Source organism: Artemia franciscana, chromosome 7 (genome assembly GCF_032884065.1).
Source record: "Artemia franciscana chromosome 7, ASM3288406v1, whole genome shotgun sequence".
Taxonomy (NCBI): Eukaryota; Metazoa; Arthropoda; class Branchiopoda; order Anostraca; family Artemiidae; genus Artemia; species Artemia franciscana.
This window is the reverse complement of record NC_088869.1, coordinates 51,740,288-51,756,020: the sequence shown is the minus strand read 5'-3', so window position 1 is coordinate 51,756,020 and position 15,733 is coordinate 51,740,288. Positions and strand designations below refer to the sequence as shown.

At 34.4% G+C, this 15,733-nt stretch overlaps 1 protein-coding gene across 11 annotated transcripts in view; it reads left to right on the top strand.

The window, feature by feature from the left end:
- Window positions 1-15,733, top strand: part of LOC136029437 (rho guanine nucleotide exchange factor 11-like) — a 349,966-nt gene that overhangs the window by 70,595 nt on the left and 263,638 nt on the right. For 9 of the 11 annotated variants that reach the window (XM_065707831.1, XM_065707827.1, XM_065707829.1 and 6 more), the window contains 3 exons: window positions 3,623-3,853; window positions 7,376-7,633; window positions 13,249-13,551. In XM_065707831.1, the coding sequence (XP_065563903.1) occupies window positions 3,623-3,853; window positions 7,376-7,633; window positions 13,249-13,551 (792 nt within the window). The remainder of the gene's footprint in view (window positions 1-3,622; window positions 3,854-7,375; window positions 7,634-13,248; window positions 13,552-15,733) is intronic. The other 2 variants (XM_065707833.1, XM_065707834.1) reach the window with 2 other exon arrangements.

The window sequence follows — 15,733 nt, the reverse complement described above, 5'->3', positions numbered from 1 at the left end:
TAAGATTTTGGTAACTTTTAAAATTAATATTAGAAAAGAAAAGGACTTAACGCTGGAATTCGGATAGCGACGTCACTTTGTGCTTTTTATCTGATTATACAGTCTCTTGTAGAACTTAATTTAAAACTTTAAGTTTTGATGCTTTATCTTTTGTTTAGTGAATGCTGACATTCAGTCACACAGCTTTTAAAATAATTGATACTTTATTTTTTGTATTAAAACTGACTTCTAGTATTATTCTCTATTGCTTTTATTGTTCATTTTTTTCTTTATGTCTTAAATTTCTCTTTCCCTGCCATAGGGGCTTACCCTATGGATGTAAAATAATTGATCGGTTGCTGAGTGCAGGCAAAGAGTGATGGAGCGGTAGCTCCATCACTTCATCACTATTGTGATATACATCACTCCATCACTATTTTAATGTGAGAATGCTTAAATTGTTGGCGTTTTCTCATGTTTGTAGTTAGTGGCTTCAAAACTGGCTTCGGTGGAAATAATTTTTACTTGTGTAATATGTATTTACTCTGCTTTACTTACTGCGTAATCAGGAAGTATAGACATCCTTCAACACACACTGATTCTTTAATTTATCATAATTATAATTAAATCATATATATTTAAACAAAAACACATAATTACATGTACATAATCTGCCAGGAAAGCACAAAAGTCATCAGCAAGCTTAGAAAATTCCTCAAACTGGACGAAATTAGTACCCATTTGTCAAACATGTTCGCCACCATACTGTTTTTGTTTTTAGAGTTCCAAATTGTAGTTGCAGCCTTGCGTTTGCTGTTATCAGGAATAAAAATTCTTGAATGTAAATTCTAGCGGGATTCTGAAACTGTTACAAGATGTATATACTACATAACGTATTTTGTTTTAGGACACTGATATTTCAGTTTCAGCCCCCTGCTTGTTATTTGTGATATCATAAATACTTGAACTTCAACTTTTATTGACTATATGTGCGATATGGGTATTCATCTTGGTTTTTTTTCACCGTTCATTTGATCATTTTATAACCAGTCCCTGGTTGATCAATAAACTATAACGGTTTTTTATAAAATGACGTTTTTTCAGGGGTGAGGGGCAGGGATTTGCCTCTTGTACTCCAAATATATAGGCAAAAGAACCCTCTGGATCTTTCACTCCTGCATGCGAAATATGTTCTTACCGTGTATTTTTGTCTAAGTCTGCTATCTGATCATTTTGACCATTTTTAAATGGATCTGCACTATCACAATCGGATGGAATCTATATGTCTATGAAAGTTAGAGGGAGGATTGGGCCCCAGGGCTCTTGTTCGAACCCTGTATTTACATGGAAAAAAGTTTTTACACGGTCCTGGTTTCATAAAGATGCACTTTGTTTATTTCCTCTAGAATTTATCTAAGTCCTTGCATTAGAATAGACTATTTGTGTGATATTGGGCCCTATCATAGGATTTTATGTATCAGGGGAGTACATGGGGGAAGCATCACTGTACTCAAGCGAACGCTCTTACCTATGACCTTGACTCTTACCTTGACTCTTGACTATGACCTTGACTAGGACCTTGACTCTTACCTTGACTCTATTTTCATTCTTGAATGAATATAATCGTACTTTATGTATATACTAATAGTAGCAAGACTGATTAATAAGTCTTATTAGCATTAATAGCTTTGAAGCAGGCTATTCAGAGTTGATCTGGGAGTGGTCGTAGTAAGGGTTGCCTTGGTAGTAGCTGTTTTGGAAAGGCAATTGTCATGATAGGTTTGGTCCTGGCTGTCATAGTTGTTGTTGGAGCAGTTGGGGCCGAAGTACTCAGGTCAAAACATTCATGGTGGTTGTAATTCTTAGGATTATGTTTGAAAGTAGGCGATTTGGATTATTGGGTGCCATTGTCCCTTGCGCTGCACGCTTTTTGTTGTTCGTGGAGGCATATTTAAAAGCTTGTGGTCGTTCTAGTTAAAATTGCTATTTTAAAGCTTTGCTCGATATCTTTTTGAGCCTCTTTTGGCACCAATGCCTCTGGTGCCCTTCGATCAGTTTACCATTAAAAAGGGGATCTAACTTCGGGATTTTCGATTGAATGACAATAAGATCATCGTACAGTCATTCACTGTACGACTGCTACAGATTAATGACTGATATCAACTGTAAGATCATCCGTTCTATATGATTAGGTGGAGGAAAATAATGAATGAAAAATTCCTCTCTGTTTGGTATATCAGCGCGTAGACTATGACTACTGACTTCACAAGTCCTTCAATAGTAACTTAGATAAAGATTGGACAGAATTTGTAACGTATTTGCTTTTTATGATTTGTTTTTGGACTTCTATATTCTAATAGAATACAAAACAATAAGGCTTACGAAAATAATTTAATCTCACTTTCCTGGGCTGTATTTAAAAAAAGATTAAGATGGTCATGTAGTTTCATGGATTAAGGATAATAGTTTAATAGTGTAAGGACAATAGTGTAAGGATGATTTTTCTACTATACAGGTCGGCTGAAACTAAAAGGATCGGACGTCTTCGAATGGGGTGGAAGGATACCATAAGAAGGTTTTAAAGGAAGCAAGAAATTCATAGAAGAGAATAAAGAGTGAAATTTGGGCTGGTTGGGCGGAGAAAGAGTGCGTGCAGCTACTAAAGTATATCTTTGAAGATCTGTGTAGAAACGGGATTTTGAATAATTTGGCATCCTTGGTCCTTACACTTCATGAAACGAAGCCCTGACACTTTACGCATCATTCATTCATCGAAGGATGGCCTTTTGACGGTTCCTCAATTAAAGTGACTATCTAGAAATTTGGTTATGTAGCTGTGCTTGGTATCAGGGACACAATAGATGTTGAAAGTTAGGTTGGATGTGCTCTAATCGCGTATAGCGCTTGATTAAATAGAATAAAAAAGTTTTTTCAACTGAAAGTAAGGAGCAACATTAAAACTCAAAATGAATGGAAATTATTCTGTATATAAGGGAGGCTGCCCCTTCCTCAACCCTCGCTCTTTATGCTAAATTCTCAAAGCTGTTTATAACGTACTTCTCATTCAAACCAACGGCCCTTTTGTTTGACTAGTCTTCCTTAAAGAACCAGAACAAAAAGTCAAACTTCAGCGTAGAGAGTGAGGGTTGAGGAAGAGGCAGTCCCCCTCATATACAGAATAATTTCTGTTTTAAGTTTCAATGTTGCTCCTTGCTTTCAGTTGAAAATCTTTTTAATTTAATGTCTGATTGTTGAAATCATGCTAGGAAATCCCCATCCCTCCCTCTCCCTCCCACCCGCCATAAATTTACCCCGAAAAATTTTCCTGTATCTTCCAATAACAAATACTAAAACTTTTCTCAGGAAAAATTCCCCTGGAAACTTTCTTCCAGGTGAAAAATTCCCCCCACCCCTCACCGCCATAAAATTACCTCGAAATATTCCCGAATATCTCCCAATGACAAATACTATATATGAACATCATGGGTAAATTCGCTTAACTTACAGCCCTTTCTCCAGGGTGGTGGAGGGTCATTTCAACACCAAAAGCACAGTAATTGAACCTGTCAACTATGCTGAATTAAATGGCTGAATGTTTATTCTGCCACAACAATACAAAATAACAGTATAAACTATTTTATAGAATGAGCAGCAGCGGGCTCTCGATATGAGCGCAGTGCGGACTCTTCAGACTATGTATGAGCGAGAAGAAGAAGCCAGAAATCGTTTAAGAGCTCAACAAGAACGTCATCCTAATCCAAGGACTGCCGTAGAATTGGCACAATCGGAAGAGATTCTCAAGGAACTGCGGCGAAAAATCAGTGCAATCAGCGGGACTCGGGATTGGATTCCCTCGAGTGTGCCTTCATCTGTGGTAAGGCAACTTGGTTAATAGTTGTCACAGCTTATCAATTCTATCTCTTTTAATTCGTCATCTTTAATGTAATACAAATTAATTCTAATAGAAAATAACGAAATAAAATTGGTTTTCTGTTTTTAACGACATTTCGAATGATTTCCTGATTCTTCCATCAGCAAAATACTAATAATCTTTAGTGAAGGGGAAAAAATTATGGAAAGGCTATTTTATATTTGCTTCCGGGGGAGACTATTGACAATAATTTGTTTATTTAGAAAACGCCTCCACTTCCTTTACTTTCGTAAAGTTTTATCATTGTTTGTGGTTACACCGTCTTTCGAGACTCAATCATATATTTATCCAAGAAATCCATATTAGTTTTTGTGCTAATTCGTTTATATTGTATTGGAAAAGATTATGCCTAGACGTAGTAAGTCAGTCAAGGTAATTTTTCGTTTTGTTTTTCATATATTTAGCAATATGGAGTAAAGAGATTTCTGTGACACATGTAACAGAATCGTATTGACCGTTTGTTTTTGCCCGCCTTTTTACTTTTAAAATGTTTAGTGAAAGCCTATTGATCATAACATAGGTTGATGTATCGCACTCAAATTTATATCACATAGAAGAAGGTGAGAGATAACAATTTATAATTTTAGTTCAACTATCAATTTTCATCGTGTATGTAGAAAACGGAGAAATTATGATATTTCTTTATTGCTAAAATACTCAATGGAACATTGTGGAAGTACTGATTGCAATCTCATTTATTAATTAATTGATTTTTAATTAGTTAGAATTAGTTACAGATTATATAGTCTTAAGAAGTTTGGTACCACAAGTCTCCATATCCAGTCTCCATATAAACCTAATTTATTTGGAAAAAACAACATATAAAATAACTAAATGGCCTATCGTCTGCTAAAGCAAGTTTGGTCACTCAAACTAAAGACTGAACATTAGTAGTGGCGAATTCTAAGGTCAGTGACGTCAAAATAATCAATTAGAAAAATTATTTAATTTGATCAAATTAAAAGAAATTTTTTATGTGTTTTGTAAATAAATTCTTCTCTCTCTTGTATTTAAATTAAACAAATAAATCAAACTAAAATTATTATACCTAATAACTAAGAAACTAAAAATAATTGAAAGGTATTAGGTTTGATTGTCTTTAAACTAAAGTAACATGAAAGAAAAGTGAATTTTAGCGTCATTTGATTTTATTTATATATTTTCTTAATAAAATCTTGACTGAGTAGTGCCATTCTATGATTATAAAGCTGATTTTATGCTGATGATACAATTTTCTGAACTAGAATTGTTTACGAATAATGCTCAAAAATAGTAAAACAAATTATTTTTCTAACAAAAAAGTTGGCCCTCATTTTTTTTGAAAATAATTCTGAAACGCTATTACTCCTGCTAAATATAAATCTAGTTAGTCTATTATCCGGCATTCACAAAATGAATAAGCTCTAGTAAAGTGTACATTGTAAGGTTTGTGGCCATTGAGACAAAAACTAAATTATATTGACTGTACATAGAAATGTTCAGTAGACAAGCATTTGCATTTTTTCGGATATATTACAAGTAATTGAGGAGAATAATGTCGTCTTCCCTTGAATTATTATATACACTCTGTCGACTTACCCCTGGAAAAAAAGATAAGGAACCATTGTGCTTCAAGGCTCCACGTTTTTTTTCCATTTGAAAATATAGCCTCAGATCTCTCCTGCTATTGGTCAACCTCTTTGAGTTTATGGGAAAAGTTAAACTTTTTTCAGGCGTTATATAGTACTATATGAAAGTCAAAGAAAACACTTTATTGAATATATTAGCAACTTTTTGCATATCATTTACGCCGCAGGGGCCGGCTATAGTCTCAAGTTAGGCCAATCAACCTGACGAGATTGATTGGTGACATCTGAAACCGATTGCCGTTACTTTAACTTATTTCCGTATTCAAGACACATTGTTGTTTTATACTAAACATTAGCAATGGAAACAGAAACAAAAAATTTGACTTGATTGATTGGTGATGGCTGAAACCGATAGATATTTGTTTTTTAATCTCGTCTGGCTCAGAATGTATTATTTACAAGCTTTAACATTATTAACTACTTATTATTATTTTATACGAATATATAAAATAATATATATATATATATATATATATATATATATATATATATATATATATATATATATATATATATATATATATATATATATATATATATATATATATATATATATATATATATATATATATATATATATATATATATATATATATATATATATATATATATATATACTGTTTTTGTTGATGTGCCTAATGTTTTTGATGTTGAAAAAGCGACTATACGTTAGGATCTAGCACTAATAATTACACAAAGCACTACTAACTTGTTTGTAAACTGAATTTTGTTATTTACCACGTTTTTTTTTGCAAGCTCATGGGCTGACTGCATAATTGTCGTATCGCTTCTGTGGAAAATGTGATCATGACAAACTTAAGCAAAAGAAATTAACCGAAGTTCTTGTTCACTTGTTTTTACTAGTGGAAACTTATAGGTGTGCCCTAAACCATAGGATGTACATATTATATAATTTTGTATATTTATTTATATATGAACTTTCGGGTAATTGTTACTTATGTAATTTTGTAATCCCTAATATGTAAAATTTTAAAGCGAGGGAAAATAAAGTTTTAAAAACTTTTTTCAAGAATAGTTTTTTGGGGGTAGAGGGAGGTGAATCTATGAAGATTACAGTTTTCACTGAATAACGTAAGTTGCATAAATTAAGTTTTCAACTTCTTGACGGGTTTAACCCTATCCCAGTATACTAAAATATACTTTTTGTGGATCTTTTAGAATCCTTTCAAATGTCTACTATTATGCCTCAGCCCCTAGGAAGATTTAGTATGGGTCTGGCCTTGTGTCCTCTATTTTGTATATAATTAATATTTGTATTTCGTAAACAAAGATAAAGTTCTGTAAGTTTATCTTTGAGCCAAAGATACTCGGAATTAAGATGTCCCAAACATGACTGGTCATATCTGCTTCATATAATGCTAATACGCTTCGACAGATGCGATTAGAAGATAATGACCTATCCAGTGGCCTCTATAGGTTGCACAGTAACTGATTTTCTGAAAATGGGGAGATATGCCTTTCTGTATTAGTCTCGACAAAACTGTGAAACATTTTGCGCTAGATGAATTTTCTAGGCAAAGGGTAAATGAAATTTTGTAGCTAAAAACATTTATTTACTCACAAGACTTAGGAAGGAGATCGGGGCTGCGAAACCGATTACATGTTGTGGTTCTAAAAAAAAAAAAAAAAAAAAAAAAACAAGAAAGAAACATAGTTGTATATAAGACCAAAGACTTTCTGTGCCCGGAGCGGGGGGCATAGTTACGATTGCGGCAATACGGTCAAGTACGACAATCATGCCGACAGCTAACGAGTTAGTACTAGCAATTTTAAGTTGACTTTTTCGTTTTCACGCTTGCTTTGTCTTAACGTTTAGCTTAACGTGACTGCTCGCTCACCACCTGCGAAACGCTCATTAGCTAATTTTGGATCAAGGAAGACGGATATGGGCTCCCTTGAATCGGAAGAAGAGTCTCCGCCTCCTCTGCCTGTAAGAGTCACATCACGCATGTCTAATCCTTTGGCTTCGCCTGTTTTGTCTCCCATAAACTCTGAGAGGAGGTTTGGCTCTCCTGACATAGCGCCACCTCTTCCTCCCAGAAATAATGTTATGATGCGATCGCATGAAGATGGCGTAAGTTTATTGTGTTTTGTCTAACAGCTTCCCTTTTTTGTCCTCCAGTACGTTTTGTTTGTTTCCTTGCAGAGTTTTCTTTATGTGGGATATGTATGACACAAATCTCAATTTTATTACATGAATTTTTTGGAAGTTTAAACTTTTATTTTCTTTTGCTCTTAATAATTCTGCAAAATAATAATTTACCATTTTTTATTATTTTCATAACCTCCTAGACGTTGGTCTTTAGTTTTTGTTTTCAGTGCAGCATAATACAATAAGCAAGAAATATAAATACAAAACTAAGCTTTTAGGTACGCCCACTTAAAGGGCTTACATTTGGTATTTCGCAACAACAACAAAAAAAATGTTGGCAGCAAAAACAGCAGTAACAACAAATTAATTAGAAAAAAAGACAGCTAATAATGAAGCAGAAAAAATAAATATAAAAGTGAATCAAACTTTAAACCACAAGCAGGGCCCTCTGCAGCCCTCCAAGAAAAAGAAGTAATCATAAGAATAATAACTACCCATTATTAAGGAGATGAGAAATCCCGGCACATTCAGAAATGATGCAAATGAGAACTTCCGAATGGTTACTGGTAAACTGTTGTGGTATATATTGTTTATGTATGTTGATGTATTGTTGAACCTAATTTTTTTTCTAACACGTTTCTTTCTTTTCTTTTTTCTAATAAAACTGAAAGAAAACTGCATAAGATAGACTATTGTGGTGATCACATTGTGTAATTAAACCCTATTGGTACAAAGTTATTGATTTATAATAAATTACTGAGGAATTTGATTAAGTAAATGGTGCGGTAAAGCTGTCCTAAACTCTGATTATTAGGTAGCATTGTTATTAGGGATTTCGGATGCACTGCAAATGTAAAAGTAGAATAGCTAGTACTATATGCCTTTTAGCAGTTGAAAAAAGTTTGTAAAAATATATTCTGGTTTATGGACAGATGATAGATCAAACCCCTAACCCATCTCCTGAGTTCGGAATTGTTTTTTCGGCATTCTTTACGCGTCCTCAACCTAAAAAAAAACACAAGTTTGTGAAAGAGGTAGGGCGGAAGACTTTCAGGATTTGGATCGGACACATATTTTTTAATCGGGCAGATGCAAGAATCATCTGCGTAGCAATTTGTTTGAGGTTGACCCAACAAATTTTCGTCAAATATAGTCAAATCATATGTTTACTGGACTAAAATGGAGATCTGTCTTAGAACTGAGATTAGGATACTAGAGGGCAGCAGACAGGTGCCGGTGACACTAATAATGACAGTGGGCAAGTATAGCTGTATAGCTGTACTGTAGTATAGCTGTGAAGCTGTGTACTTCAAATGGATGAAAGAGATAGGTTAGACGTTTCCTGGAATTTCAAACGCTCAGAATACTGTATCTCAAACATCAAAGGTGTATTTAAAATATGTATCGATCCTAAAAATAGGCAAAAATAGCCTAAAAATAGGGTAGATGTTTTCTTAATGATGATAGAAGGTAATAAGCTTACCTAAGCTATGGATGTCAGGTGATTGATTTTAACTATAATTTCGACAGGACCTGTGCCTGTCATCATCAGGTTAATTCCTATAGCTTATTACCTTAATAATCCATAGCTTAGGTAAGCTTATTACCTTCTATCATCATTATGTATGAAAGTCAGGTTGGCCTTAGAGAATATAGTAGATGTTTTCCGGAATTTCAAACACTCAGGATACTGTGTTTCAAACGTTAAAGCTGTATTAAAAATATGGTTCGATTCTAAAAATAGGGCTAAAATTGCCTTAAAAAATAGCCTAGAAATAGGCTAGATGTTTTCCGGAATTTCAAACGCTCAGAATGCTGTATTTCAAACGTTTAAAGCTGTATTAAAAATACGGTTCGATCCTAAAAATAGGCCTATAATAGCATAAGAAAATAGCCTAAAAATATGGTAGATGTTTTCCGGAATTTCAAACACTCAGAATACTGTTTCTTACGTTAAAGCTGTGTCAAAAATATGGTTCGATCCTGTTTTTTTGGGCCCACTTTACCACATTTTTCTTTTGCGAATGTTACGGTGGTTAGGTCGCGTTTTGTCGATGAAGGAGGATTAGCTGCCAAAAATAGGGCTTTCGGGTAATCCAGTTCGGGCAAAGCGAGCTTGACGTCTTGGAAGGAGTAAACTAGGTCATAAGAAAGAATTCAATGAAGCCCGCTCTTCGTAAAAGGGATTAAAGCTCCTTGCTCATTTGGTTGAAGGAGGAGCGTGTTTAGTTGTCTTGGTCTCACGGGGCTTAAATTTGCTATGAATTTGTAGTAGCAAGAGTAATTTGATCCATGTCTGGATTTTGAAACCGTATTTTTGCTGTCCTTAGGTAAATGACACTAAGATTGATAAACAAAATCCGTAACGCAAAAAATTCTTCCGTTCTTTTATCTGGTAAATCGAGTTGGAAAATTAGAAGATTTTCTTTTTTTTCGTTCTGTGATTTTAGCTTGATGTAAATTGTAAGCGATTGAAAAACTCTTATAAAGTTTAAACTACGGTTTTCTGGAACTAACAAAAACGTGTACGCGGACGTTTACCTTTAAATAGCTATTCTTTTTATGTGGATATTTACTTAGTTATATTAAAATTTCAATGGTTCTTGTTTTCTTAAAAACAATTTATGCAACCATTGAAAGCAACTTTTCCCACAAATTTAAATAACCCCTTTAATCCCAAAAAGTTAAATGCTTTCGCATCCAGTGGTATTTAACTACCTGAATGGTAAGCAAATGTGAAACATATTGGTGACAAAAACTTTTGAAACCTAACAAACTAACACAAATTTTGTCAGTTGCTTTGCTCCGTTCTCTGTTTCTTTTTTTCTTTGCCTAAATGTATTTGGAGGGGGGACGCATGTATAAAATAGATGGCCTGAAAATCGCTGAAATGCTTCAAATACTCGGGGCAAAGATGAGAGCTGACCAGAAGGCAAAATATGTCTTGCACCAGTTTATGGTGCGGTTTTAGAAACTTTGCTGCGTGAGGTACAACCCCTCTGTTCGGAAGGGGGATCTTTGCTTTTCCGAGTGTCCCCCCCCCACTCGGTGTGCATAAAAATGTATCACCTTAAGCTTTTAGAGTTCTCTCCCTTATTTTATTTTATGATAATGTTCCATTTGGCCTCTGAGCACCTCAATCATAATGTAAATTTCAAAATCCTAGGAATATTCTTTTTCTAGATATTTTTTGACAAAAGTGTTAATTCTTGATGAATAGACACATTTCCAATTACTAAAGTCATTGAAGAAACTCTCTTTAGCTTATTTGGTTTTCAACCACAATAGCATCAATTATAAATAAATATATATATATATATATATATATATATATATATATATATATATATATATATATATATATATATATATATATATATATATATATATATATATATATATATATATATTTCTTAGTTTAGACTGTATTTGGTTTTAGGTTAGTTTGAATTTTGTCTTTGTTTTTAGGATTGAAAACGCCTTGTTTTATACAGGTGAAATATTCGCGTCGTTTTAGTTTGTCTTTTTCTTCTAGTAACCATAGTGTCGTTTGTTTTCTTCATCTTGAGATTTCTTTTTCTCTGTGTTTTTTCAAAAGTTGATCTGGCAAATCTGGCATAGTTTTGTCAGTTATTGGACAGAGGCCTAGAGGCATAGTTGTTGGACCTTTCAACTATTCTGAACAAAACGGGTATCTCATTTGATCAGATGATTTTGAAGAAAAACAGGGAGAAGGGGGCTAGTTGCCCTCTAATCTTTTTGGTCACTTAAAAAGAGTACTAAAACGTTTTGTTTACGTTTGAATGAGCTCTCTACCGATCTTCTAGAACCATTGGCTCGGTACGATCACACTTTGAAAAGAAAGGAAAAATAAACACGCATCCGTTATTTTTCTTCTAGGCAAAAAAAAGCATATACATAATTCCACTCATTTTTAAATAGGAGCTTGAAGCCTCTACAGTATGGTTCTCTGGTACGATGAATCAGATGGTGAGACTTTCATTAGGTTTTCTTGACTTTTTGGGGGTATTCCCCCTTTTTTTGAAAATTAGGCAAATATTCTCAGGATCGTAGGTTTTGATAGATAACATTAAACTTAATATATTTTACATATTTGGAATCAGCATGAAAAGCAAATTTTTTTTTTGTATCAAATTTCCATCAAAAATTTGTCACTAAAATTCTGCTTTGTCAGACCGTTTTGATCTTGTCGCTTTTTACTTAGAATTCGTTAGCACGAACTGTTTGATATGTGTGTAAAAGGTATACTTTTGATTTGCTTGAGTTTATGTTGTTAAAGCTTTAATTTGATTTTTTTTTTCTATTTTCATTCGTGGTACAAGTACTCTAAATTCAGTGATCAATTGTAATTTTGCAGTAAATGTATTATCGGTCAAAAACCCATATTCACATTTTTGGCCTACTTACCCTCGCAGTTTTATGTCAAACGGCATGAAATTATCTAATTTAGGAATACATTTTAAATCCTAAAATTATATATCTAGCTAGCTTCTTATAAATAATTGAACCACCTTTTTCAAAACCAGCATATTTCAAAACAGAGACCCATGGCACCATTTCGACAGGTGGTGATTCAATACCGTCGAAAAAATCAAGCGCTCCTCCTTGTCATGAACCCGACATTGTTTGTGATATTAGGCCTACAAGTAAAATTGATTTGGTACAGTTGGGGGGTGAATTGGGCCGAAATATCCACTTCTTGTCTCTCAGTCATACATATTGTAAATCACTGTAGCCTGGAATGAGGTCGGTATAACATGTCTACCATTTTGGGAGTTTTTGATTAATATGTTTTGATATGCGACGGCAATATTGCGACGTTAGCCTCTGATTTGTATCCACCAAGCTCAGATACCCTTACAAGCCAATTTCGGAGGAAATCAAACACCAAAAAAAAGGAAATGGCTTTGACGAAACAACATAAAAATAAGAAAAACCAGGAAAAGAGGGTTATTTGACCCAGTTGAAAAACGAAGCAAAAAGACAAAAACCGCCAAGTCGTACTCAGTGTAAAAAAAGAAAATAAAGAGGCTAACGAAGTAGAAGAAACATTGTTTTGCTTTGTTAGTGCTCACTTCAAAAGGTTATTTTTTGACCATTGAGTATGGCTTGGCGGAAATTAGTTTTATCTTTTCGCGTCGTTTCTTTAACTTGCTGAAAATTACCCTCGTTTCCACGGTTTTCTTAACTAAATTTGTATTTTTTCGTTTTTTATCAAACTTCATGTATCAAAGGGATAAAATTAACCCTTGACTGGGCTGCCCACTTAATTGAACAATCTGTCTTGGCTTTTTTCTACAATTGGCCATCTTAAAACGGAAGGAAATCACAATATACTTTAAAATCGAAACCACTGGTACTGATCTCTGTGACAGGGCCTTTCAGCCAGGATGTGCAACGGGGAAAGGGAGTTGGTGTTAGTGAAGTATATACTTGGTTTGTTTTGATTTCGGAAGGCTGTACTGCAGTGCTCTTCTAAGTAATTAATATTTACTATTAAACACTTAGTAAATCATACATTATCTAGTGCGTCCTTTGGAACATATTTTCTTTATCTTATATTGTAATATTGACAGGTGGGGACTCAGCATCAGCGGACAAAATCAAGTCCTTTCCCATATCGTGGACCCGAGGTTATTCCTGATCTTCGGCGTATGAGTACAGTGGACTCTGGTGACCTAGAAACACACAAGGCTCAGCGAACCACAAGCCCAGTGCCTGTTAGCCCGGCTGGGTCTCCTCCCCCTCCTTATTCCATTGACCAGCCTGATGTTGGAGGTAGAAGATCACATGGGGTTACCTTTTCGAGTGAAGCAGGTGTAGGAACTCAGTGGCAGATTCCATCCATGGAAGATGACGATTGGTCAGATCACGAATCGGTAAGTGGATTTTCATTAAGTGTTGTAACGTTCTAGCAAGACATACTACCAGCCAGGATGTGAGGGGAAGGTTTTAAAAGTTTTCCTCGCTTGCTGTTTTTTTTTTTTTTTTTTACTAAAAATTAGCCTAATATTCGGTTATTTTGTGGCCGAATGCGTTTTGCATGGATTGTTATATTGCATCATTCAGTAAATTCGATACATAAACTGCTGATACGTACATTTGATACCGCACGTAAAGTCTCAGCTTCTAACGAAAGTAAAACAGTTCAAAATAGGGATGATACCTTTTACTTTCGTCATGGAAAGGCAGTGTGGTCTTCGAAGTTATCTCAGCTTCTAAACACAGTTGATCGACTAAGTTTACTAGTGGTAGCTTAAGGAGGACGAGAAACTCTTTTCCTGTGCTCACCTGAGATAAGTAGCACCTCTATAGCAGATAAATAAGTAAGCCTTAATAGCAACTCTGGCAATTATCTACCTAAAACTTCATTTTTCTCCTGACGTTCAATTAAGCGCGTATTTGCCATTGTACCAAATGATTGGCGTTTTTTTTTTTTTTTTTTTTTTTTTTTTTTTTTTTTTTTTTTTTTTTTTTTTTTTTTTTTTTTTTTTTTTTTTTTTTTTTTTTTTTAAGGAAAGACAAGAACCCAAATAAAATATCTTTTAGTTTAGTGTGAGAAGGAATTTGATCTTTAAAGCACATTCTAATCTTTGAAGCTAATGAAATAATATGAATTCTTGTAGATATGGATTTTTTTTGGGGATTATTTAATAGCTTCGTCTTAGTACAATAATCAACTTATTCGGTGCTTATAGGTGATTGGTTTCTTTTTTCAACTGTTCGTTACCATGTAGTTTTGTTATGATGGTAGCCGGCTGTTGCTGGAGGAGCTTGTAGTTGGTCTAAGACTCGCATGCCCCCTCGTCATCCGGATGAGCTTTCGATGGTTCAACGAGCTCATTATGGACTTTTTTGTCTTACCGCTTGATTCTATTATTGATTTATGAAAGAAGCAACTCGGGCCAATAGTAACCAAAACTGTAAAAAAAAACGGGAATTAGATTACAGTTAATACATCAAAGATTTGGCTTTTTAAGCTGATGCCAAATACACAAAATTTAATGTTACCCATCAAAAGCTACGAGCCTGAGAAAATTGGCCTGATTTTTGAAAAAGAGGGCATCACCTTCAAAAAGATAAGTGATATAAGTTTTCACTGGAAGCTTATATCTAATTCCTCTTGAATCCCGGGAATATTTTTGGTTTAACGCCTTTATTATTGGTGCTAGAAAAGGCGGGCAATAGGACCTACCTCTTCCATAGCGATAATATTGTTCTATGCTGCATAAAATGTTAGATTTAACTGCCTATCGGCACAGAGGTGAAAAATGCGAGAGGGTGAAGGATCACGAGCCTCGCCAGGAAATTTCTTTGGGGGGAGGGGGGCAAGTGTTGCCAACAGCTTTGTTTTAACTGGTTTTAAATGACACTGTTTCTCTTTTCCTATTTATACACAGTGTTTCAATGAATTAAAACATCAGATAACTCTATTGTAGAGGTCGTGGTGGCTTCAGCGACGTAGAAGAAAAAAATTTACGCAAAATTTCCATCCATATTAACAATTTAACAGTCCTCGTCGACCACCTGAAATTCTGTATTAAAATAATTAAGAATTTTTTAAAAATACCGTTATTCATCGAAAATTGTGACAAGATATTCGAGTTTTGTCCAAAATTTTAATTATAATCCAACATTTTAATTAATAAACAGAAAATTAAAAATTGGGACTTAATCAATAAATTTACAATTATTAATACATACGATTTAAGAGCAATAAATTTGGGATTTATGGGTTGGTATGGATTTATGGGGCTGGTAGTACACTTCGCACCTTTGTTAGGCCTGGGTATGATTTGAAAAACGATCAGAAAAAAGGTTTTCTCAACTATGAATAAGGACAACAATCCGTCTTAATACAAACAGAAATTATTCTTTGTATGACGGGAGCAGCTTCATCATCAACTCCTCCCTCTTTACGCTAAAGTTTGACTTTTTGTCTTGATTGGAACAGGAAGTTTTTTCAAATCACAAAGTAACCTCAGCGTAACGAGCGAGGGTTGAGGAGAGGGTATCCCCCTCACGTACGGAATAATTTCCGCTCGTTTTAAGTTTAAGGCA